The sequence below is a fragment of the Diabrotica undecimpunctata genome, chromosome 4 (assembly GCF_040954645.1).
Source record: "Diabrotica undecimpunctata isolate CICGRU chromosome 4, icDiaUnde3, whole genome shotgun sequence".
In the NCBI taxonomy this organism is placed as follows: Eukaryota; Metazoa; Arthropoda; class Insecta; order Coleoptera; family Chrysomelidae; genus Diabrotica; species Diabrotica undecimpunctata.
In genome coordinates this window covers 157,670,008-157,697,866 of record NC_092806.1, presented here as the reverse complement: position 1 = coordinate 157,697,866, position 27,859 = coordinate 157,670,008, and the positions used below count along the sequence as shown (strand labels likewise).

The 27,859-nt window shown below is 31.5% G+C and overlaps 2 protein-coding genes across 5 annotated transcripts in view; one reads left to right on the top strand and one right to left on the bottom strand.

The window, feature by feature from the left end:
* LOC140440300 (phosphorylase b kinase gamma catalytic chain, skeletal muscle/heart isoform-like) overlaps positions 1–13,860 on the bottom strand; it is a 31,728-nt gene extending 17,868 nt beyond the window's left edge. The window contains exons 1-7 of one of the 2 annotated variants that reach the window (XM_072530724.1): positions 13,473–13,860; positions 12,289–12,458; positions 9,791–10,075; positions 9,387–9,477; positions 9,295–9,324; positions 6,982–7,088; positions 5,123–5,220 (exon numbers count right to left, since the gene is read on the bottom strand). In XM_072530724.1, the coding sequence (XP_072386825.1) occupies positions 5,123–5,220; positions 6,982–7,088; positions 9,295–9,324; positions 9,387–9,477; positions 9,791–10,075; positions 12,289–12,458; positions 13,473–13,564 (873 nt within the window). In that variant the 5' untranslated portion in view covers positions 13,565–13,860. The remainder of the gene's footprint in view (positions 1–5,122; positions 5,221–6,981; positions 7,089–9,294; positions 9,325–9,386; positions 9,478–9,790; positions 10,076–12,288; positions 12,459–13,472) is intronic. The other variant, XM_072530725.1, reaches the window with a different exon arrangement.
* A 190-nt stretch (positions 13,861–14,050) lies between these two features.
* dia (diaphanous related formin 1) overlaps positions 14,051–27,859 on the top strand; it is a 109,851-nt gene continuing 96,042 nt past the window's right edge. Inside the window, exons 1-2 of one of the 3 annotated variants that reach the window (XM_072530720.1) lie at positions 14,051–14,337; positions 14,399–14,477. In XM_072530720.1, the coding sequence (XP_072386821.1) occupies positions 14,442–14,477 (36 nt within the window). In that variant the 5' untranslated portion in view covers positions 14,051–14,337; positions 14,399–14,441. Of the gene's footprint in view, positions 14,338–14,398; positions 14,478–18,404; positions 18,564–27,859 lie in introns of those variants that run through there. The other 2 variants (XM_072530719.1, XM_072530722.1) reach the window with 2 other exon arrangements.

Sequence of the window (27,859 nt, the reverse complement as noted above, 5' to 3'; positions counted from 1 at the left end):
GGATGTGAAACGTGGACCCTCTCAACCACTGATGAAAATCAACTAAGAATATTTGAGCGCAAAATACTAAGGAAGATATTTGGACCAACCCAATGCAGCGATGGTTCGTGGAGAATTAAAATGAACCAGGAGCTGGATGAACTAATGCAGAGCGCAGATATTGTCAGATTTGTAAAGTCACAAAGACTAAACTGGCTTGGTCACCTAGAAAGAATGCCAGATAATCGAGATGTAAAAGTAGTCCAGAGATGGAAGCCCCAAGGAAACAGAACAAGAGGAAGGCCCCGTAAAAGATGGATAGACGACATAGAGAGGGATCTTAAAACCATGAACATCAGGCAGTGGCGAAGGAAAGTACCCGACAGGGCAGAATGGAAGAACATTGTTAAGCAGGCCAAGACTCACAAAGGGTTGTAGAGTCATTAGAAGAAGAAGAAGAACCAATTTTAAAGTATATCAAAATTTTTTGTATATAGAAATACTGTATATAGTGTTAAATATTATATCACTCACCATACATATTTAATTATTTTAAGTATTTCTCTAGAAATCATTTTATGCAGTGCTAATAAAATTCCCGTTATATTGTTAGCATCCAGGATCTTGAATCAATCACATCAGTCGTCCCTATCAATCGCCTTTCTCCGCCAAGCATGTATTCTCATATTTCTTATGTCTTCATCGATGTTAACAAGGAACCTTGTTCTGGGTTTTCCTCTTCTTCTCTGACCAATGGGTCTATCATGCCTTATCCACCTCAGACATCCTATCTTAATATGTTTTACGACATCAGGTTCCTGGTATATCTATAAAGTTTGACGTTGTATCGTCTTCTCCACACTCCATTGTCATTCACTGCTTCATAGATTCGCCTTAGTACTTTTCTTTCGAAACGTCCTAACATGTTTTCATTATTTTTTGTTAGAGTCCAGATCTCTGAACCATTAGGACTGGGCGTATTATTGTTTTGTACAGTTTTATTTTTGTATTTCTCGATATAATTGTGGATTTAAGGAGGAGATTGAGCCCAAAATCGCATCAGTTAACCGTGCAAATTCTGCGGTAGTATTATTTTCAATGTTAAGGAGCGGTCCCAGGTATACAAATTCGTTCACTACTTCGATAACGTCGTTTTCTATAACAAGTGGGCGTAGGATTTTTGGTTGCGTGCTTATTTTCATATATTTCGTTTTGTTGGCGTTTATTATTAAACCCATTTTTGTAGCTGATTCTTTTAATGCTACATACGCCTCTCGTACAGCGTTTTCCGTTCTCCCAACAATATTGATATCATCAGCATAGGCCAGGATTTGCACTGATTTATTATATATTGAAGCAGTGGTTGTGATTCGTGATATACGTATTGCTTTTTTCAGAGCAAGATTGAACAGTATACAGAAAATGGGGTCTCCCTGGCGCAGCCCGTTATTTGTTTTAAAAGGTTCAGATAGTTCCCCTGGATTCGTACTCTACATTCAACTTTTTCAAGATTTGGTATTCCTAGCTCTTTTATTGCTTTGAACATTTCTCTTCTATTCACAGAGTCGTAGGCTGCTTTATAGTCTATAATTCCTTTAAAACTTTTACCAAAATTCTGTCCCGTTACAGTATTTGTGTGGAAATACTCTAAATATTCTAGAATACCCTTAAGACCACCAAACAAATCTAATATTTCTATCAAATTCGGAAATGGTATTTTGCTCAGACAATTTTTTTGTGTGTAAACAAGCATATCTTTCAATCCTTTTTTATTTTTTCCGTTTTGCATCAAGATGTAAACGACGTTCGACGCGTGTTCCATACATTTTTTGGGGGCCAATTTTCTCCTAATTTGGAGACCACTTTTATCCTAGTTTGGAGGCACTACTCGACATAATTTGAGGCTCCTTGCTTCCTAGTTCGTCCTAGTTAGAGACGATCATCCTAATTTGAAGGCTCCTCTCATCCTAGTATGAAGCCCCCGTTTGTGTCTCAGTTTGGACGGAGGCCCCCTTTTTATTCAAGATCTGACTGATGTAACGATCAAACTTCTTCTTAACTCAGTGGCGCACCCAGGGGGGGTTTGGGGGTTAACCCCCCCCCCCAGGACCCTATTCCGACACTGCTACTCACACATTTTAAGGACTCAAAGTGGAGGTAACATCATAAAAAAATTTCGGTGACCAACCAAAACCCCCCCCCCCCCCAGGGGCAAATTCTAGGTGCGCTACTGTCTTAATTAAGATCCGTACTCCTCGCTACCTCAACAAATTCTTTTGATTCCAGACCATCATCGAAAGGAATTTAACTGCGCTGAAGCCCACATCCAGTTAATCTGATTAACAGATTATGTAAATTATTGTGAGTACATTCTCCTAATATTGTAAGTCAATTCGAGTAATGTTACTTTCAAGTTAAGAAAAATTATTTAATTATACAGGAGACTGAACTTATTATTACGTGACAGAATTTAATATTTACATCTCTTGTTTATAACCAGTGTTTCATTATTCATTATTAAAAATTTAATGTTAATTAATATTTTTGCACAGTCTCTATTTTAAACATGTTTAAACTAAAATGAATTAACTGTGTATAGTGTATTTTTATGTATGAGAGAGTAATAAAACAATAAATTATGTATGCAAATCCCTAAACTGTTGATACGGGTGACTCAATGAAAAACAGATATTTGTCAACAAGTTTACAGAAGTATATAGGAAAACAATTTTAAATTGAGTATGACCACCAGGTATAAAGGTTGGAGCAGAATAGAATACAATAGTTGTGAGGCTTACTAATCCCTAAATAAGGTTGCCAGTGTAGGAGTGATGGAGGTTAACAGGTACTAATGAATTTGCAAGAAATGTAAGATGTTTATTTTATTGGTTATATATAACCAATAAAAGTTTAATAAGTACCTACCTATTTGCAAAATAAAGTTTAATTCTTTAGATAAAATAAAACGTTTTATTTTATCTATTTGCAAAATAAAGTTTAATTCTTTGCCTATTTGCAAAATAAAGTTTAATTCTTTAGATAAAATAAAACGTTTTATTTTATCTGAAATGAGTGCATTCCACGAAGTAAGGGTTTCAACAATCAAACATTTAATTCTTTAATTCCAGGAATCTACGACAGTAATTGACTAGATAATTACCTTCTAAACTTATTCCACAGAAAATGTGATAGTGGGTTTTTCCATTTTGTATATAGGAAGGTCCAAGTGGCGTATTCAAAATTCTTAACAGTTCACTAAAAGTAGGTACTTCAGTTGCAAGGTGCAGTTTATTGTGTATACTAGTGTTATGGAAAATTTGGAAGTGCCGTGTAAACGCCGAAAAATTGGTCCTCTAACAGTTAATGAAAAAACATTAATATTTAATTGTGCAAACAGACAAACGTTTATGTGGAAGTGTTGATGAGACCGTTGAGTTAGTTAGCAGTACACTTGGTGTTGGGAAATCTACGATTTACAGAGTTATTAAAGAAGAGAAATGTGGTAGTTTTCAAATGCCACGTAATGCTCCAGGGAAACCAAAACCAGACAAGAATTTCCAACATTGGATAAAGTTCTTGTCTCAGTTCGAGATGATAAGGATTACCCAGAAATGAGTCGAAGTACGTTATGGAAACTTTTAAAAGAAATAGGCTTCCGCTGGAAAAAGAATCCCAGAAAGTCTATTTTATTAGAAAGAAGCGATATTGTCATATGGAGAAGACATTTTCTAAGAACCATAAAGGAAATGAGAAACCAAAAAAGAAAAATATTTTATCTTGATGAAACATGGATCAACGAGGGTCATACACCAAATAAATTTTGGCAGGATGAAACTGTTACAAGTCAAAGGCACGCTTTTGTAAATAACTTATCTACTGGTTTTAAACCCACCATCAGGAAAGGGACGCAGGCTGATAATAGTACACATTGGCAGTTCAGACGGTTTTGTTGAAGGTGGTTTATTAACTTTTGAATCAACTCGTACCGGTGACTACCATGAAGACATGAACGCTGATGTCTTTCAAGAATGGTTCGAACAAATGATAGATCTTCTTCCTAAGAACTGTGTAATAGTAATGGATAATGCAAGTTATCACTCCAGACTTATAGAAGGACTGCCCACAACCAAGTGGTTAAAAAAAGACTTGCAGAATTGGCTGAGTTCAAAAAATATTACGTACCATCCCGGATCTATAAGAAAGGAACTTTATTCGTTGTGTGCCCTTCATAAAGAAAAATTTAAAAAATACGAAATTGATGAAATTGCCAAAAATCGTGGAATGACAGTACTTAGATCCCCACCATATCATTGTGAATTAAACCCGATTGAACTGGTATGGGCACAGATAAAGAGTAAAGTTTCGAGAAAAAATACCACTTTTAAAATTCATGATGTTAAACAGTTGTTTTTGGAGGCCGTAAATAATGTAAAACCTGAAAACTGGGAAAAGGCAGTAAATCACACTATTAAAGAAGAGGAAAAAATGTGGAAGCTGGACAATATTACTGATAAAATGATCGAGCCAGTTATTATAAATCTTGGTTCTGAAAGTTCATCTTCTGAATCTGATTTGGATTTGTAACAAGTAGCTGTAAGTTTTATATTAATATTTTTATTCATCTATTTAACATACCTTAGACGGTTTTAAAAACTCTTTTTCTCTTTTGTAATTTTTAAAAATTAAAAAAGATGTGAATTTTTTAAAACCCTTTTTAATGTAGGCCAGTCAGTTCTAATATAGTGTGTGATAAAAGAGGTCACTTTTGTTTACATACACGTAACACTTTATAACACTGAAATAATTCATTTATTTTTTACAGTTATTCAAAGTAATTTTTCAATTAATCTTGAGCACGCCCATGGAGTGGTCGGAGGTACCAGTTAAAATTATGCTAATTACTCTCTCGTTCATAAAAATAAACTATAGTAAATAAAAATTTGGATACGTTCAGCCGTAAAACTTTGAAAAATATAAGTAGCGGTAAGAAACACCACTTTTAAATTAGCAGATGTTCAAGAGATAGCAAACACCAGGCTAAATTAAAATACATACAATACTTGTTGAAGAAGAAATGATAAAATATATCAAAGATCATTCAGAGTGCATGAATTCATTAAATACGTGTGCGATCTGTACTTACCACTGTCTGGAAGAAGGGATGCTTCAGGGCATCTTTAATACCTATTCTATCTTTCGGATTTACGACTAACAATTTTCTAATTAAGTCTTTTGGCGCATCTAAAATTAAACACAACTATCAATATTTTTGACACGACAGAAAAATGTATTAAACATAACCCTTCTCTTTAGCGCCAACTGTACATTATTCTTCTATTTTGTCTTACAGTTCAGACTAATTTACAATATTCGAATCCAAGAGCATAGAAGATTTTCTTTCCATTATGAAATTCACAGAAACTCGTCCCTATACCTCAATAGCTCGTAAGGCAATACGTCTACCTCACATGTCAAGAAAAACATGCTAAAAAGTTTGTTGTATCTGCTCCACCCAGCACGAAGAAACATATGGCTGTGAGTGAGATACCCCTGATTGCGGCCCTGTGCATTAGAGAAATCGAAAATTCTCTCTGTAGACAAAATATTCCATGAACTCATTCCATCGATGACCTTCGAGAATTTTCCCGATCATTTAACTGTCGCTCAGCCAGTTGTTTCGAGATAACTTGTTCTCATTATATGAGTCAGTAGAAGTGGGCTCTGAAATTATAGTGAAAGTTCACAGATAGTCAAAAATGCGTGCGATATTTTTAAATGTCTCAACAATTTCAGTTGCTATCAACAAGTCCTCGTAGACACATCGCCTAAGGGCCAGCAACCCCAGTGTAGTGAGTCCTACGTTGTCATGAAGTAAATTACGTCTACAACTTAATCATCTCAGAATTTTATCAGCGAAAATGTAACATAAAATTAATTTAACTATAGGTAAAAGAAACAAATTAAACTTACTCACAATCAATTTAATTTTACTACCCAAAACGACGGTTTCGCTTTCTAACGGAAGCGATCCAGATTCTGCGAGGCGTTAGACAAGGATACTTTCACCTATATTATTAAACCTATATTCAGAGGAAATATTTAGTGAAGCCTTGGAAAATTGCGAACATGGAATTCTTTTAAATGGAGAACGCCTAAACAACATCCACTATGAAGATGGCACCGTTATTTTTGCAGACAGTTTAAACAGTTTACAGCAACTAATAAACAAAGTAAATGAAAGATTTGGACTACAAGTAAACATATCAAAAACTAAATTTATGGTCATCAGCAAAAATAAAATTAGAGACGTCTAACTGCTTATCAAATGGACCGAGTAAAACAGTTTACTTATCTTGGAACAATAGTAAACGAACAATGGGATCACTCACAAAAAGTAAAATGTAGAATAGAGAAGGCTAGGAGTGCATTCAACAACATGGCCAAACTCTTTAAAAGCCGCAACCTTAATTTGGAGATAAAAGTAAGGCTCCTACGATGTTATATCTTCTCGATATTATACTACGGAGTTGAATCCTGGACACTCATTGAAGCAAAGCGAGGAATTGGGAGAAGAATATCATGGTTAAAAAACCTGAGGAAATGGTTCTCCACAACAACAACAAATCTATTTAAAGCATCAGTTAATAAAATAATTATAGCCAGAATGATCGCCAATATTTGAAACAAATAGGCACCAAAAGAAGAAGATATTTAAAGGGTTTTTCAATGTTTCAACAAATATGGGCCTGTTTAGTTATAACCTTATAGCTTTTGGCATTTCATGTGCCCCCAGTAAAATTATCTATAATCTTTTAGTCACAGGTTCAAGTAGAGTTAGTCTTGTTAAATTAGAGTTACAGGAAAATTTTAAAAGAGTTTAATCTATTTTAAAAGATGCAGGATTGGCAGTAAATTATAACAAGTGCACTTTTTTTACAATATACATTGTAAAAATAAAAAAACAACTAGAAAGATTTTAATTTTATTATTTGATTGACTTACCTGATATATCGGCCCATTCCGGAGAAGAAAACGAGTACTTTCCTTCCATAATATTCCTAAGCATCACCATTTGCTTCCTATGCCAAAACGGAGGACATCCAACCAACCTAAGAGATAAAATAGAACATGGTGACTGTTGTATTAACGCACTGCATCCGAAATATAACTAAAATATTGCTTCATAATCGAAATTTGGTTTTGAATGACACTCAATTATCTGCAGATAAAATTAAAACAAGTGCTCTACTGATTATAGTGCTCTATCATAATTGTATATTAATTAAAATTAAAATGCAAGATTGCATAAACATTTTAATTTTTCGGTTTCGGTGCCGTGAATTAATCAACATAGTGAATAAAACCTTTAAAAATATCAGTAAAATTCTATATCAGAGCCTGGTCACACATTTAAGCAAACTCCTTTCCATATTGCCACATTCTTTCACTTCTTCGACTTCTTGTAAAAAACGAGATAATTTAAGTTTTTTTTTAATTTGTGGACTTGATATTGCTTAGTGAACATAAAACTCAACTTAAATATTCAAGTCAATGATCTAAAACTCAATTATTCAACTTAACACTTATCTAGTACGCAATTAATCAACTTAATTCGGCGATTGAATACTCAAAAACTAAACTTAATTAATTAAAACAGATCTCTGATACATCAAAACGTAACTTAATTACTCAACACTCTAGAATTGCTTAACATAATCACCTAAGACTGTGATTTTACAGTCATTAAACAACTGAATAACCTATGACATAGATCTAGTACTCATTTATACCACTTAAAATTTAAGAAAGAAATCCAATATTCAATTATCCAACTTTATTAGGTCAGATAATTACCTAGTCTTCCAACTACTCAAATTATTTTCTTCAAACTAGTGATAGAGGGCTCAATTGCTCAAATTAATTACCTAATACTCTACTACCCAATTTCGTAGGTCAGGTAATTACCTTAGTCTTCAATTGTTCAACTTAATTACTTAAAACAGTGAACTAGTACCTAATTAGTTACATTAACTTAATTACTTGAGAAAGTGATATAATACTAGATTACAGAATTTAATCACTTGAGACGGCAATATCTTATTTAAGACACCAATTACAATACTCAATTGCTCAACTTAATTATCCAGGACAATAAGCTGGTGCGCAATTAGTAAACTTAATTACTTAATTCAGTGATTAAAGACCCAAAACTCAATATAATTCGAAAAAACAGCCACATAATACTCAATTACTCAACTTAATGACCTACGACCATGAGCTATTACTCAATTATGCCACTTATTATTTAGGACACCGATTTAATACTCAATTATTCAACTTCATTTGGTCAGAAAATCTTCTGGTTCACAACTACACATCTTAATTACTTGAAACAGTGAACTAGTATTAAATTACCCAACTGAATTACTTCAAACATTTAATTAGTGCTTAATTGCTCAACTTACGTACTTGAGACAGTGATACAGTACTCGACTACACAATTTCAATCACCTGAAACAGCGATATATTATCTAAAACATCAATCTAATAATAAATTCCTGGACTTAATTACTCAAGACAATTATCTAGTGTGTAATTAGTCAACTTAAGTAATTCATTCAGAGATTAAGACTCAAATACTTAATATAATTCACTAAGACAGCCACATAATACTCAATTACTCAACTTAATGACCTACAACGATGATGTACTACTCAATTATTCCACTTATTATTTAGGAGAGCAATTTATTATTCAATTATTTAACTTAATTTGATCAGATTATCGCCTAGTTCCCAATGACACAACTTAATTACTTGAAACAATAAACTAGTGTTAAATTACCTAACTTAATTACTCAACTTAATGACTTGAAACAGTGATGTAGTATTCAATTACACAACTTAATCACTTAAGACAGTGCTGTCATGCAAAGATATCAATTTAATAATCAATTGTTCAATTATTCAAGACGATTATCTAGTACCCAATTAGTCAACTTAGCGATTGAAGGCTTAAAAACTCAAAATGATTCGTTAAAACAGCTACCTAGTATCCAATTAATCAACTTAATTAAATAAGACAACAATATAATAGTCATTACTAAATTTAATCATTTAATACAGTGATCTAGCACTCAATTACTCATCTTAATTACTAAGTATTTTTCAATAAGGTTAAGTAATTGTTCATTCCAATACATTAATTAATTCATTAAATAAATAAAAATGATATGTAAAATAATACTCAATAATGATTTATATATCGCGATCTAACAACTCAATTTTAAACTTGAATGAATGAAGGCATACTTACAATGTATACATTATCACACCACACGCCCATCTAAAACCAAAAAAATAAAGTTAATAAAATATACTTTTTTTTCTCATCTTTTTCGAACCTACATATCCACTTCAAAAGAATAACCTGGAGCATCCTCCAGCATATTACACCTCAAAGTCTCTGGAGCTAAATACCCTGGCGTACCGCACAAATCTGAAAAGGAAAAAGTACTGTATAACATCTAGTTATGACAATAATAAAGTTTATAAACGGTACATAAAAAGACCAAGATCTTTACAAAGAGGAAAGGTTGGGAGAATCATAAGAAAGTTATTACTGAAAATGTTGGTATATAAAATAACATTAAAATTTATAAAAAGAAAGTGTAACAAACAAGAAAGAGGAAAGAAGAAAGAACTATATATTGCATATATATAAGAAAGGAAAATATTGTGGTAGAATTATCGTAGAAAAAAAAATTTATTTCATTTATTCTTTATAACAGCTTAAACATTTCTGTACTTACCATGTAACACTTCGCCTTCTTTTAGAACTTTTGCAAATCCAAAATCTGTAATTTTCACATTTAAATTGTCATCTAACAAAATATTTTCTGGTTTTAAATCTCTATGTACAATTTTCATTGAGTGTATGTGCTCAACACCTTCAAATATCTGCTTCATTATATACCTGGTCTTTTTCTCAGAAAGTGCAACAACTGATGTCAAATAGTCGAACAGTTCGCCATTTTTGCACAGTTCAAACACAAGAAAAATGAAAGTTGACGATTCAAAGACATCTTGTAGCTCAACTGAAAAGAGAACAAGTGTAAAAAAGACAGTAAAAAGTAGTTTATCTTATGTTTATTTAGAAATCAATTGTATAGTTCCATCAAAAAAATATTTTTTTACAACACATCAGCACTCAACAACATTTAATTGTTAACAAATAAATAAAGACTAATTTGGGTCAACATTTTCTCAATTCTGCAATTTTCTCCATTTTAAATGAAACATTAAATATGCTTTTACAATTTAATGAAAATTTGAATTTCTCATTGTGTTAAAAGAGCCTCTGACAAATTAACTGATAATATACTGCTAAACAACTCACCATGTAAAATATAACACCTCATGTTAAAATAATTCAGGTTTTTTAAGAAAACAAATCCAACATTTGCCATTCACATCTCACCAAACACTGTACCAAAATAGATCAACTTGTTTATACATACATAAAAACAGTTGCATTGTTTACAATCCTAAAAATGCTTCACCATCATAGAAAATTACCAACATAGGTAAAAAACATAAAAACATTGCCAGCTTCTTGTTTATTTTTATGATGGAAAAATAATTCAAAACAATTTTTATGTCAATAACAACATTGCTACAAAGTTTATTAACCTCTATGCCAGAGAGGGATGTGATTCCTTGTATCAGATTATTTAGCAATAAACATTTTACATTAAATAATATATATATATATATATATATATATATATATATATATATATATATATAATCTGTAAATTTGATCAAAATAATCAAAATATTGTGAAGTTTAATGCAGCAAACTGCTTCTTCCTGACTTTAAATTTGGAGACAGAACATAGTCACAGGGGGCTAAATCTGGAGAATATGGTGACTGCTAGATCAAATTTGTACCTAAATTAGTATAATTTCAATTGTGTAACAGCCACTTTATCAGCAGGACCATTGTTTTATGATGGAAAATATTTTTTTGCAAGAAAGTCTCAATTTGGCATGGAAATGGTCTGATAAAACTGAATAGTACATTCTATCCAAGTAATCAATATGGTTCCACACCCCTAAAATCAATCACTCTCACATTTCTGGCCAATCAGAGGGATCTTCATCTTCTTTGGTGGGCCTTGTTAATTACACAATATTTTTTAAATAAATGCAGAAGGATATTTACATTTAACAAAGATTTCTTAGGCATTTTGGACCATTTTTTGATGTTTGTAAACTGATTCAAATCATACAATGAAAAACATCATTGGAACTATCTGCTATGATCACATCATGGATTTTGTTGATAATAAATATTTCTTAAATAAATAATTCAGTAGGATAATTCTAATAATTTTATCATCAAAGATTTTTATAAATTTTGGGTGGTTTTTTAAACTTTGTCAAGTAATTTATATCATATAAAAAATTGCATTCTATGATAAAGGAACTTTTGTTTTATTAATATAGTCTTAGGCATAGGAAACACTTAAAACAACCAGGAGAAGGGACTAAAGTATTTAAAAAAATGCTGCTAAACACAACAGTAATTAAAATACTTTTTCTACAAAAGCAATACAGAAAGGAGTACAATGATGGTTCATATGATTAAAAAATATTGATGAAAATTCTATATCGGGAAAACGCAATAGGAGAAAGATATTATATATTTATAAAATATCATTGCTCTGCTAGAAGAAGTCCTAGGCCTATATCCCCTGTCGTGCACTGTAAATAAATTATTAAAGAGAGAAATATCAGGAAAAAAACTGATTAAGGAAGATCTATGAACAGAGAATTAAAAAATGAAGTCAAGTAACTTTGGATATACTAGGAAATGTTCTGATTTAGCATTTATATCTACTGAAAAAGAATATAGTTATTATCTACAATGTTTTCAAAATAGTATGTGAAATGTATGTGAAAAAAGTAATTAAGAGACATATAGAAAAAAATATAAAGGAAAATGATGATAGATATTTTTGTTTCATATCTATCTATGACAAATTGATAAAGAAGTAAGAAATTAAGTAAAGTTACTGTGAATATAATACAATGTGGTCTGTTGTCATATAAAGATGTTCATTTCCAAGAACAATCGACCAATGACTAAAAAATATGAGAGAAGAAAATACTATTGCTTTGATCTGAGACTGAAATAGCTGAAAGATTGTGTGTAAGGGAATAAGACAAAATGACAACTGATTTTTTTGTTTCATATGCATTTATCACACACTGATTATGTTATAGATAATTATTATAAACCTACTAATATATGGATGACCAGCAACATGTCTTAAAATGGTCACTTCTTGGTTAGTTGCTTCTAAAGTGGACATGTCATTTATGCCATCACTAGTGCTGAGATCAATAATTTTCGCAGCATACTCCTTTCCTGTCTCTTTCTCTATACATCTTCTAACTGTGGAGGATATCCCCCTAAAAATAAAAAAATATGAGTTACTCAATTGTTCAAAATATAACAAATACCTTAAGTTGATTTGTCAAAAGCTTTAAATTACACTATTCCTTTTATTTATGATTATAATGATTAACTCAACAAACTTTTGTAGGTATTGCCTTGTTCTATAAGTCTGCCATTCTGATCTGTTCCTCCTTTGGTTTTTTTCAGGTGCTAGTATAACAATCCTGACCAAAAAATCAAGAAGAACAGGTTCTGTCCCTTTACAATTAGAAAAACTTTAATTGAAAATACATATAAGGGTATTTAAAAATACCAAATATCTATTATGTCTACTAAGTATTTAAAGAATAATTTTTTGCACAAATAAAACAGAACAGAAACTCAGTATAAAAAGTAAATACAAGAAACTAAGGTCTTGAAAAAAAAAAAGACTGCAGAAAAGAAAGATTTATTGATTAATAAATATCAAAAAGACATAGTTTAAATATTCAATATAACTAAACAGCATACAGGGACTTTCCTTTGTTCTCATCCTTAATGCTTTTTCTAGAATCAGATTAAAATCATCAAAAATGAACAAAAGTAAAAAACCTTTTTAAGAAATTTCCCCTAATCATGAAGCTGAAATAATATCAATATCTCCACTGTCCAAGAATAGTACAAAAAGCATTCACAAAAACAAGCAAGTTAAAATAACAAACAAACCAAAATTATCATAACAAATAAATTCTAATCTATGGTACCCAAACATGGACTTTGACAAATTAAGAACAATGATATCCTAATCAAAGAGCAAATTTCAAAAGGAATGTGCAAACTTTAAGATTTTAAAGCAAAATACGAGTGACTGCCACATACAGATCAGAGGAGAAAGGTATGAAAGTATAACCCCATATATTTAAAATAAAATGAAACAACAGCACATTTATTGTCACACATTAAACCTATATTACGGTCCATAACAAAGACCTAACTACTTTAGAAAATGTTGATTCTTGAATATTTCTGTTATATTGTCAAGCTCTTACCTTCCCAAAATCTCTTTCGGTTCATACTTGGCATAAAATTCTTTGGCAGCATCTTTGTCAGGTAGTTTATCGTACTCTTCCTCCTTGGCCATTTTTTACAGCTGCAGCTAATATATTATAAAAGATTTAAACTGTACAATTTGAAATGTGACTAAAAATAAACTACCATGCCATGACTAGTTTACCCTTCCTTTGTCCTATGAAGGTTATTATTGTTAAATAATTGAATTTAATTTAACAATGTTGATAGATATCACATGTTAATCTGTCGCAATTTGATGTATATCGTTTTACTATGCTATAAATCTAAAAAAAGTATATTTTAAAAAAATATTTTGACTTGACCTAATTTAAGACGTCATCTGTCACCAGTTTGACAATGACAATTACCATATGGGTTCCGATTTCTCGAAGATATACTTCAAAATTGTATTTATGTATGTAATACAATTAAATTCGAAAATTTAAATAATTGGTTCATAATTCGCAAATTAAAATTAAATAAATTACACCTTCTGGCAATACGAACCTACTTCTACAATAATGACAAATTACGTAAATTGACATTGTAACTGACATTGACGTGTTGATAGTTTGGGAACGAATTGTAAAAAACGTACATAATAAATTAAAATACAAGTAAATATAAAAAGTCATTTAAATATTTAAACGTAAACAGTTGCACAAAACGTGATATAAATTAGTACATTTAATTTTATTTAAGTTAAAAGTGAATTACTTAAACTTTTCATAAATTATTATCGCAGAAAAAATAATTTTCTAACGGTGGATCAACAAGTTATTTTTTTAGTTACACATCAATTAAAATGGAAAACGTGAAACGAATAAATAGTAACTATTAAAGGTAACAGTTCAGTTGAATATGTTTTATCAATTTTTAGTGCCAATTTCTTTTATTATTTTAGTGTCTGTGATGCCCTCATATGCTGTGTTCAAATATAACAAATTATGTCTCGACAAGAAAAAGCCAAGTCCGTCACATTCGTGAGTACTATAATTATATTTTTTATAATTGATGGGTTAGTCTATTGGAAATTCTTTATATGCTTTGAATTGAAGGATGAATTATATGTTATATCTTTTATATAAAATAGGAAGTGGTCAAAGATAAGGATTGTACTCTAATGAGAAGTATATAATATTTAGAATGAAATTGCTAATATTAATTTGTTCCAAAAAATTATTTCCTCCTAATAGTTATACCCTTACAATTTGTTTATTAGAACCATTAGTTCAAAGTAATTATATCATATAAAAGGCTTTAAAAATTTGTATTTGTATTTTTGAAAACAAATGCTAGTTTCTTAAGGAAATTTGTTTATTCACAGATTGATAAAATATTGTTATATCTGCAATCTGTGTTAAACTCAAAATTCAGTGGTTTTTGTTTAATTTTTGAAATACTAAATGTTTAAACTAGCATAATTGATTTGTGAAACCTTTTTCTTCATTTTCATTTGGAAATGTATGTAGTAAACATCTTTGTTTAACATTTTGGAGATTTCATGGCCATATAATTATTTTGTACATTGTTTAAAGGTATTAACAAAAATAGTATAATTTTGACATTCTGTATATACATATGTTGTTATCCAAAATACCGTCTATCAAGATCAATACTATTTTATATGACGTTCAACAAATTTTTGGATCATTTTTTTTATCCAAAATGTATTAGAATTTTTTTGCAAGTTTGACAAATGTTTTCTTCTACAAATTGGGGTCAAAAAGAGTTCTCACATTCTCGCAAAATGTACATTTTTTTAAGAAATTTCAGCCAGACTAGGCCTTTCTTGAGATGTTACTTGATTATCACCTTTTTATTTAGAGGTTAAATTGTGTTTTCAAAAACTGATTTATTTTTTTTATTTCATATGAAAGTATAGTACATGAAGAGTATTCATACCAAATTTGCACACTTCAACTTTATAATATTGTTTTGTGATTGAACAAAGTGATTTTCAATCTGTCAATTCATTCTTGTTTTATAAAAAAAAAGTTTTAAAACTGATGATAATCAGCAAAATGCTAAAAAATATGAGACAGAAATTCATTCAAACCTATTTAAAAACTTAAACTTCATTTTTTTTTCAATCTCTTCGTTCAATCATGAAACAATACTATAAAGATGAACTGTGCAAAATTTCAGCAAAATTGATCTATTCATTCTCGAGAAATTGTGCCTACTGTAAGGAAAAACAAAGTTTTTCAAATCCGTATAACTCTAGTAATATTGCTCGAATTTACTTCAAATTTGGTGTGAATATTTTTGAAGTCATATACTTACTTTTATATGGAATAAAAAAATAGATTTTTTGAAAATATAAGACCTATGTAACCCCTTAAATTTGAATTTTCCAAAGTTCAACTGCATCTCCCTATGTGCATCTATATTTGAAATTATCATATAACTGTACTTATTCATATTAAGTGAGAGTTTGTGATACTTAAGCCACTCATTTTTTTCTATTAAGTCCTTTTCTACATCAGTTTCTAATTTTCTGGGATCTTTATTGGCGTATAGAAGATCAGTGTCATCAGCATACAGATACAACATGGATTGCAGCAGTAAATTGGATATTGAATTTATATAAACTAAGAAAAGTGTTGGTCTCAATATAGACCCTTAAGAAACTCCACATGCAATATCTTCTGCTGCGCTTAGCACATTGTTACATAGGACCTTTTGTATTCTGTCACTCAAATAGTCCCTCAACCAAACTAAAAGCCATTCCAGTTATCTGATATTGTTCAAATGTAACCCTTTGTCTAATTTATTGTATATGTCTATAATTAAATCAGTAGCAGCTGAGACTGTGCTTCAACCCTGTCTAAAACCACATTGCCTGTTAAACGAGTAGCTGGATGAATCAAAGAGTTGTACAATTTGTTTATTTACATATGATTACCAGATCTTTGACATGGATGTTAAAAGATATATTGGAGAATAACTTATAGGTTGCTTTCAGTCCCCTCTTTTATACAATGGTACCATTATAGCCATTTTCATAGAGTTTGTGATTAATCCAGTGATAAGAGAGAGGTTAACTATTTTATTTATAATTGGTAGCAGCTCATCTGCAAACTCTATAATAATATCCACACAAAAGCCATCACAGTCTGCAGATTTTCCTTTTTTTGATATGATCTCTGTAATATGGTTTTCTGAGACTTATTGCCATTCGAATATGTATTTTCCTGGTTCTATATTTACTAGAGGTTTCAATGGAGGCGGTATGTTATTTGCTAGATGCACAAAGTATTGATGTAATTGATTACATATGTCCCCAGCTCTATTGAATGTAAAATTATGATATTGTAACTCATAAATTGTTACTGTCTTTTTTGTATGTTGTGAGTTGTGGATAATATGATTTAATGTTAATAATATTTTTTGCTGTTGTTTTGTTTCTCTGATAATTTATTTGAAAAAAAATTTTTTTTTGCTTTAGCCACTGCATCAATTAACTCTTTTTGTGCAGATTTATAGGTATTCTGCAGGAACTTACTATTTGGAAATTGTTTATGCCTTCTATAGTGAAAATCTCGTTTTGAAACAAGGTTGTTTAATGTAATATTAAACCAAGCTTCACTGTTTTGTCACAAACGTTTTTTTAATATTTTTATACCAAGGTTATTTAAGTAAATTCTTATAATTTCGTCACACAAGGAATTAGGTTTACTCCAAATTTGATTTCCCACAATGTTTATTTGACTTCTAACCTGCTCTCTGTTTATATCTGTTACTGTATAATATTTTTTGGTATACTACATGATGAGTTTACCAATTTTAATAACTGGATGTGGTGATCATCTCAACCATCACCCACTATATAAAGGTTAGCATCATAATTTAAGGTTTTGGTCACTATAATCAATACAAATAGCTGAGTGACACTTAATTATCTTAGGAACAGTTTTATTCAATATTGTAAAACCATTGGAAGTAATTGTTTGACTTATTAATTTTTGTGGTAAACTCTCTTCTTGAAACATGTCTATATTAAAGTCGTCAAATATCCAGGTTGGTACTGTTTTGTTCATAAACATTTTCAAGGACATATCAAAAACCCCCAAAAGATCATTGTGAAGGAAATCAGGAGGTTTGTATATTTGATCTCGCGAGTCATGAAAAACAGTGGGTTCCTCATTCCTTTTTAATAGTTACGTCAAAAAATCGTCACCTATTGTTCTTTGCGATATTGTAAAAAATTCAAAATAAGCAATTTAAAGAAAAATGCTGCCATGATAAAGAAATAATATGATTGGGCAAAATAGTATCTGAGCTGGAACATTGAAGATTTGGAGAACATTGAAGAAAAGTATTTTTCTCAGATGACAGCAATTTTTTGGTACAGTGTCAATGAAAAAGTTACTGGTTTTTTGGGGCTGCTTTTCTGAGGATCCATTGTAACGATAGAAGGTACGATGAACTCAACTTCAAGGATAAAAGTAGATCATAATTTAAAAATCTAGACTTCTTAAAATAGGTTGCACAACAGAAATAAAGCGGAATGAGACTGTGATCTAAATATGGTTTCGACACCAGCAAATATAAGAATGCTGTAAAAAGACTTGTTGATTTTATGTCAAAAAACATTCGAGCAATTATAAAAGCCAATGGCTTATGCACATTTATTTTTAAAGCAATTTAAATTGTATTATTTCTATTGTTTCTTCATATACATAGCTAATAATTATGTATATATTAATCTACACAATACTGTACCTGATATACTTACTATTTTACCATTGCAATCTAAATAAATTTAGTTATAATTCACACAGTAATTGCATTTGTAACAAAAACCACAACAGAACACAACCGGGCACTGATTAATGCTCGTATGTCAACCGAGGACTTCATGTGACCTCCTTGTAGGTATTTAATTATCTTATCTTATCACCTTATTGAATAAACGATACCTACGACAATTGTAAATTTTTACAGTCGTTTTACTCTCATCGCGCGTGTAAATGGATTCGAAAAGTAAAGAAAAATCCGCGAAAAAGTCGATTCGCATGTCTTTTAGCAAAAAAAGAAACAAAACTATCGGAGCTGAGCTGCGTGTAAGTAAAAATATATATATTATGTAAAATTTGTCGATATCTGAGTGAATAAATTAGAAACGCGAATTGATAAAAAGGATTATATGACAGTTCTATATAATGTCGTGGCATTGGAATGATCAGAATTTGTTTAGCTACATTGGGCAATAGCCTACAATGACTAAAGATAAAAGTATTCGTCTAGGGAAGTAAGTTTTTCTCGTAACTTAGAATAATCCACTTTTTTATTCAATATATCGATAGAAAGAAAATCTGAATGTAATATTGTTCCGCAATCTTCGGTTTATAAAAATAAAATCAACTTGGTTTCATGTAGTCCTTCCTAAACGTTTATATTGTTGTGATTTCTATTTATGGAGGTTTGGACAGCCTGTAACAGTCTGCCTGCAAAATTCTGTTAAAAACGTCTGTCTGTTTCATTCCGTTCACACAAACTGTATTATTCAGTAACATTCTCATTCACAACTTAGCCTATCTTTGCACCTTTCTTACTGTGTGATACACGATGTTCACGTTAATCGGTGTTGCTTGTACCTGATATAGACTGTAGAGTAGTATTTAAGGGCATAGGCTCAAAATAGGCTTTTTCGAATCCTGGGAAATTTAATAAGTATATTTGACAAATTTAAATGCAGAATGAAAGATTACGTTATTACCGAGGGCCGAAAGTCCCTGAAAACTTTTATAATGTTTATTCTAATAAGTTACAGGGGCGAAAAGAAAATAGAAAATTTACTGTGACTTTTAATTTCAAATATTTCATTCAAAAGCTTTTTGGTTATTCTAAGGAACTTTCCTCCCTCGGTAATAATGCAATATTTCATTCTGCGTTTAAATTTTTCAAAAATACTTATTAGTTTTCTCAGGATTCGAAAAAAATGAATACATTTAAAACAATTGAACATTTTGACAAGCGACATTTTGCGCCTATGTCCTTAAAAGATTTTGCTACAGCAAATTCTGCTTCATTTTTGAAATGTATAATTTTTGAATCACTGTTTACAGCACTAACAACTATATAATGGGACACATTAAATATATAACAAATTCAGACGTTTGACTATAAATTTATTATTTTTTTTAATAGCTATGATAGTAATGCTAAATAAGCAATATTTTAAATGATATAAAATCACAAAACGTAATTAATATTTTTTTATACACCTCACATAACCTATTCTTGTCATAAGGATCATCAAAATATCTAAAAATTAGTGATAACTAATTGATGGGATAAAATGAAGTAATTGCTATAAAAACCACACAAGACAAGACAATTCAGCTGCGAAAACAATGCAACCGGACACTAACAAAAGTCAAACTATATTCTACAATTAATTTCTTGTCAAATTGAGTGAATAGCTGTATTATTTCTATAAAATAGTGCCTGGTATCTCTACAAATTCAAAAAATTCGTGAGTTGGTGATTAAAAAATATTGCCGCAATAACACAATCCTTGAAGTGACGGATGAAATTCATATTCTTAAAACTACAGTGTGGAATATAATTACGTATTATGAGGAAACATGAAGTTTACCTTAGATAAAAAAGCTAAAAGCCCGGGTCATCCAAAGCTAGTTTCTAATAGATATTTCGACAAAATTTGACGGGTGTTAAAATTCGTAAACTAATTTTCGAAACCAAATTCAGAATTTTGCTTTAATCTGTGCCTTCTAAGAATTGCAAGGCAAAACAGACGTTGATAAAGAAGTTATTAGAGACATGGGGAATCTAAAAATGGCATTCCACAACAAATCTCCTCAACTAAGCAAAATTCTTAGCGAATTGGTTTCTAGTACTCATACAGAGTATATCGGAATAAAAAGGAAAAGACAGTTAAGATTTGATTTCACGTACAGGGCACCTGGGGACAAGGACACGGCACAGGGACAAAGCGGATACTGGAATGGAGACCAAGAGATGATGCCTACCGAAGCAGAGGTCGTCCACCAACACGTTGGACTGACGATCTAAAACGTTGTCATAGGAATTGGATGCAAGAGGCACAAGATCGAAATAGATGGAAAATTATGAGGGAGATCTATGTCCAGCAGTGGATAAGCGAAGATTGAATGATGATGATGATGAACAGGGCACCTGTGCATCCGCTTATACGTATTTCGGCCTTATAGGCATCTTCAGAACGGCTTTCACAGTCGCTCTGAACGTGAAAATAAATCTTTTCTGTCTTAGGAAGCAACTCTAACATGGTTTCGTATAGACGCAAATAGCGACATCTTATATTAAAATCCGTAAACTAATTTTCGAAACCAAATTCAGAATTTTGCTTTAATCTGTGCCTTCTAAGAATTGCAATTGCGGATGTGTTGATGATTACCGCAAACGAGTTATTCCTATTAATTATCAGTAGACTTGGGCAAATATGCAAATTGCATATTTTGCATATAATGCATAAAAAATGCAAAAATGTCAAATTTTGCATGTTTTTATAAAAGTGAGCATAAAGTGCATATAATTTAAAAATTTGGTGTTAACTATATATTTTTATATTCAAACTTACAGATAGCATGAAAATGCAAATATTTAATTTTGTTTTATAATCACTTGGTATTCAAATTCTTGATATAGTAACTAATAAAAGACAGCGGCTTATAGTTTTGTCACGTTTTGTCCTGGAATTAAGGGTTTGTGTTTGCCAGTTTATGTCTCTAGATAAAAAAAATTATTTTGACGGTTAGTTTCACTTGGATTCACTTTTGTTGTAAAATTGGAGGCGATGTTGTGGCGAAACCGTAAGTACATACGTATTATTTTTTATTTTATTTTAAAAATTTACACGGTAGTACAAACAAAGATTTTAAAATTGGAGAGTACGTTTAACAAAAGTACCGACACAAGGCTAGTTCGCAATAAATCGATGTATTTTTTATTTTTTCAAGCATTTTTTAAACTCCTTGCGATAAAAAATAGCATACCTATTTAAAATTTAAAATATTCAATAGTCTACTGAAAGGTCGCTTACAATTTTTTTCTAACAATAGCATAGTTTGCTTTAATTTTGTTAAAAACAAAAACATATCATATATTGGACTTAATTAATTAAGTGCTTTAATTTATGCTCACAGTATTTTTTCTTTAAATGTAAACAGAAAAGCCCAAGACCGGTGAAAACCACATCTGGTGAAAAATATCAACCTTCAGTGTCCAAGTGCTTTCAGTCAAATTCCAAAAAACAAACCGAACGAGAAACTTTTAACGAAGACTTGTGTCGTCCATTAGTATCTTCTAATATACCGCTTTTAAAAGATCTAATGAAAACTTTAGTTCTTTTTTAAAAAAATATTGCAAACAAAACATTCCCAGTGAACGAACTCTAAAGAGAAATAATGTCAATTTGTTATATTCCTCAGTTATCCACAACATAAGAGCCGAAATAGGTAAAAATTACTTTTACATATATGTGGACGAGGCCACTGACACGTCAGGAAGATACATTGTGCACTTATTGATTGGTGTACTTAGCGATGTGGAAAAAACCAACGTTCTAACAATATTACGGTTTCTACAAGAACCATTAGCAAACTTTTTTCTTCCTGCTGCTGTGCCTAAAGATAAATTATTCTGCTTCTTCTTCTCGTAGCACTACAACTCGGGGTGGGTTTTGGCTGACTGCACAACTTGCTTCCATCTTGAACTGTCGTCCATAATAGTTTGGTCAGTGGGCAGCCCCATTGTTCTTAGATCTGACCATATATTGTCTCTCCATCGCATTCGTGGACGTCCTAAGGGTCTTCTTCCTGTGGGGGCTTCCTCCCATATTAATTTAGCAAGGCAGTTATTAGGGAGTCTATGGACATGGCCAGCCCATCTAAGACGCTGGGATTTAATCTCTTGGACTATATCGCTCGCTCTATACATCTGCTTGACCTCAGGATTTGTTCTCATTTGGTATTGGTTGCTATTAATGTCGTGATAAGGCCCAAAGATCCTTCTGAGGATTTTCCTCTCAAAACATCTAAGTTTTCTTTCAGTTTCTTTGGTCAGGGTCCACGTCTCACACCCATACATGAGCACCGGTCTAATCACCGTCTTGTATATTCATAATAATAAATTATTGCTTATTTTATCTGATTTATCTGATTATCGGATTTTATCCAAACTTAATACATGTCACTTGTTTAGCGCATGGAATAAACAGAGTTGCGGAGGAAGGAAGAAAAAGATTTCCACTAGTTAACAGTTTAATAGCGAGCGCCAAAAAGGTATTCCTAAAATCACCTGTAAAAATACAATGTTACAGAGATATGCTTCCTGCTGTTCCACTGCCACCGCAACCCATTTGAACACATTGGGGAACACGGTTGGAAGCAGCTAATTTCAATGCTATCATTTTGTTGATTTAAAAAAAAAAAAAATTAACCTTTTAACGGATGATAGTTGCCAATCTTTATTGGAAGCTAAGCAAGCCTTCCAAAATAACATCCTCCAACAGCAACTGTCATTCATAAAATCAAATTATAGTTTTGTCCAGAAAACTATAACTCAATTAGAATCCTCCAAATTATCATTGTTAGAGAGTACAGTTTTAATTAAAGAATTTGAGTCATTGTGTTAAAACGTTAAAGGTACTATTGGAAAGGCAATTTTTCAAAATCTTAAAGTAACCATGGAAAAAAATAGTGGTTACCAGGTTCTTTCTGAAGTGGTTCAAGTACTAACTGGGACATTTTCCGAACCATTTAATTTAGAACCATCTATTATAGTAAATTTGAAAAATGCCCCAGTTACATCAGTTGATGTCGAAAGAAGTTTTTCTATTTACAAATATATGTATTCAGATAGAAGCCATAAGTTTTTATTAGAAAATTTTGAATATCATTTGATAATCTATTGTTACCATAATTAAAAATAATATTTATATGTTAAAATAATTGTATATGTTATGTATTTATAATATTGTAAGTATTTTTGTAAATAAAAAAATATTGTAAATATTTTTTATTACATGCATATTTTCTAGATAAATATGCATATTTTGCATACAATACTGCATATTTTTACATAAAATACTGCATATTTATGTGCATATTTCATACTTTTTTATTTGCATATTTGCCTAAGTCTAATTATCAGCTTTTCACAAAGATTATTTGAAACAGACCCTACAATTTGCTAAATGAGTGATGATTTGGGGTTTTATGACAGTTTCAGGGCTAGGGTTTTTAATTTATTGAAGGTACCATAAATACTGCGAAATATCAACAAATACCTCAAAATAGACTACTACCAGGTATTGTGAAATTAAATACTAGTGGGAATTATATTTTTTTAGAAGGACCAAGGGCCTGTCATACGGGAACTCAAACAACTGGTTTGGAAACCACAATATAAATGTCCTTTCTTGGCCTTCTTACAGTTCTGACCTAAATTTCACTAAAACACTATAGCTTAACATGAAACGGACACTAACGAGTAATACACAACGGATATTACACGAAATTAAGGCCCAAGTAAAGCAGATTTGCAAAGAATTTACGTCTGAACAATGCAGATCCTTAGTCGAGTAAATCCCCAACCCAATTCGAAAGGCCATAAAGTCTAAGGGCGATGCTACTTCGTTTTAAAACCAAATATTAGTTTTATGCCCCAATATTTAATTGCCAACAAAACAAACATTGTTTATTATTAATTAGTTCTGTTCGAGTAAGTATACTTTGTTTTGTGTTGCTAGTTGAACCTACGAGGCGTGTTTTTTAAGTAAGTACCGTTTTGCGATTCCGCCGCCACAACGCTACGGTCGGCGTTCCGCGCATGAGCGCTGGTTACCTACATCTCTTGCTCTTGTCTACGCACTGACGTATAACAGTCTGATTCTTCATTGTATACTTGTTTACTCCAGTGTTTAAGATGCCTCCAACAATCGTGAGTCACGCTGATTGTGAAGTACGGGCTGTTATACGATTTCTTAGTGCTAAAGGCGTAAAACAGATCGATATTCATCGTGAGATCGTTGAAGTTTACAGACAAAACATTATGAGTGATGGAATGGTAAGGAAATGGGTGAGAGCATTTAAAGATGGCCGCACAAATGTGCATGATGAAGAACGGAGTGGGCGTCCTTCGGTCGTTAATGAAAATTTGGTTCAGAAAGTGGACGAAAAGGTGAGAGAAAACAGACGCTTTACAATTTCATCATTGTCCGACTGCTTTCCTCAGTATTCTCGTAGTGTTTTGTATCGCATTGTTACCGAGAACTTGAATTACCGGAAATTGTGTTCACGTTGGGTTCCAAAAATGTTGACGGATTTGCACAAAACCCAACGTTTAGGCAGCGCATTGACAGAACAAAAGACGTGGCAAGTTGAGTAAGGGTATTGTTTTGCTGCATGACAATGCCCGTCCACATGTGGCTAATCAGACCAAAGATCTCATCAAATCATTTAAATGGGAAACTCTAGATCATCCTCCATACAGCCCTGATCTGGCACCCAGCGACTACCATTTGTTCCAGCACTTGAAGAAACACCTGGGCGGTCAGCGTCTTCAAGACGATAACGAAGTCAAAACATTTGTGATGCAGTGGTTAACAAGTCAGGCGGCAGAATTTTATCAGGAGGGTATTCAAAAACTGGTGCCACGTTATGACAAGTGCCTCAATATTCACGGAAATTATGTAGAAAAGTAGATTAAGGTACAGGCTTTCATGTAAAAATAAAATTATTGCCATATCTTTGCACGTCTTTTTTTAATTCCAAAACGGTACTTACTTAAAAAACACGCCTCGTATATTATTAGTAATTAACTAATTACATACTGAAAGACAAAAAGATACCCCAAAACCTTCGAACCAAAGTGTTCGATTCTTGTATCCTTCCCGTTCTCACTTACGGAGCTCAAACTTGGACATTCACAAAACAGAACATGGACAAGATTCGAAAAACTCAGCGAGCTATGGAACGACAGATGCTTGGTATCTCACTAATAGATCGGCAAACGAACGAAGCAATCCGGAACAAAACAAAAATAAAGGACGCCGCGAAACAAGCAGCTAAATTAAAATGGAAATAGGCTGGACACAACGAACGTCTCGAAGATGGTAGATGGAACAAAGAAGTCGGAAACTGGCGACCGTACGATGCGAAGAGACCAAGAGGAAGACCTCAAATGCGTTGGAGCGACGATATCAAAAGAGTCGCAGGACCAATGTGGAAACGCCTAGCACACAACAGGGATGAATGGCGAGAAATGGGAGAGGCCTTTATTCGACAATTCGGATAGAAAAAGAGCTATAAAAAAAAATTACATGGCAATAGATAAAAAAAATGATTAGAAAAAATAAACTGTCAAATATCTGAATTTTGCATGTATTTTAGTTTGTCTCATTATATACTGTTAGGACTCGTACATATTTTTTTTGTCTTGGTTTGAAGTCCAAAATTGCTCTACTTTTTGAGAAGTGTTTATATTTGTCCAGTCACCAATATCAAGGATATCTGCAGGATATTCAAGAAATCATACATTCACGACGTCTAGACAGGTAGTGCAAAAGTACATCGATAATGGTCAGAAATTGAGAAGAAAGTGCACTTTTGAGGATAATAATATTCCTAACATTTTGCAACTTGTTGATAGAAAATAGTCGAATTAGTGATAAGGTATAATGAGTTGTTATTTGTTTACCGTATATAATGGAAATTTTAATTAAATATATCTTATGCGCTTGATTTGATTACACGTTATCAACGCATGTAGAAAAAATTATCAGCTAATATATGGTCTTTAATTAACCGCTTCCAGACTTTAAATTTCAGTAAAACAAATGTGTGAAAGGCCTCTCGATGCTATTATATATGGAATATATCGTAGTTCTAATAATAGGCGAGCGGTTTACCCCTCAAAAGACGCTTAGAAACAGAATATACCGACTAAAATTCTTTTTGCATTTCTAATGCACCAAACCTTTTTTATTCGATTCTATATATTTTTCCAAGATGAAATGTATTTTTTTTTAATTTTTACAAGTGGGCCGGCAATTGTTATTACCAAATAACTTATACAAAAAAGCAATTTCACCGAATTGCTTCGGAATCAATTTTTTTAGGTGTATCTCATCAAAATAAACAGTTTTTCTCTCTTGATAGTTATTTGCATTTTTTTGTCGAAAAAATGCCTTAATTAGTGATTTTTGGGATTTTTTTTCTAAAAAACTACTAAATGAATTGCAATTCTACAAATAGCTTTATAATCTTTAAACCGTCGAGTACAAGTTAGAATATTTTGACAAGGATAATTTTTTTCTATCTTGCTAAAAACGTGGACCCAAATATTTCGAATATGCCTTTCGAGCAGTCTACCGCTAAGTGTGTACAGCGGTTGCGGCGATACAGGCGTGCGGCGCGTAGAAATATTTGTTTAAATTTAAAAAATTAATTCAATACAAATATTACGTACAATTTATTACAAAAAAAGATATTTCTAATTATTTTTATATAGACATATTATAATTAAAACAATTGAAATTAATTTTTTACAATGCTATAATAATGTAATTTTTCTTTTAATATACGTGGTGACTATATTATTGAATGTTTTATTACAGTGAAATACATTAAGCAATATATAATTAATTTTCATTGAAAAATATAAAATTAAAATATAATATTAATTATACATCGTTTTCATTGTCAATAATTTGAAAATTTTCGTCAACAGCAACAGGATTTCCATCTAATAAGCTGATTTCATTGTCTTCAATAGAGTCGTCTTTAACATTTTTTACAATTCTCTGGTGTACATGCACATACTGCGCAACATTATAAATTATAGGAAATACAATTACAATTTTTCGTAGAACATTTTCCGGTACATGAGCAGAAATACTTTTGTAACATATCTAAACTAGTTTCGCCTTCAAAATAATTAAAATCGAAACAATTATTTTCCATTGTCCAACCATGGGTTAATGGATCAAGAATGGATCAATTGTAACCTAGTATTTACTTATCTACGTAGTATTAAATAAAATTAAAATTTCATTTAATCAATTATCAGATATTTTTCATATATATATATATTACATTATTAAAAAAGTCGAAAAGATTCGAGCGCCCACAGCACCTCAACCGCTGTACACGCTTAGCGGGATACTCTCGAAAGGCATATTCGAAATATTTGGGTCCACGTTTTTAGCGAGATAGAAACCATTTATCCTTGTCAAAATATTCTAATTTGTACTCGACGGTTTAAAGATCATAAAGCTATTTGTAAAATTGCAATTCATTTAGTAGTTTTTTAGAAAAAAAATCCCAAAAATCACTAATTAAGGCATTTTTTC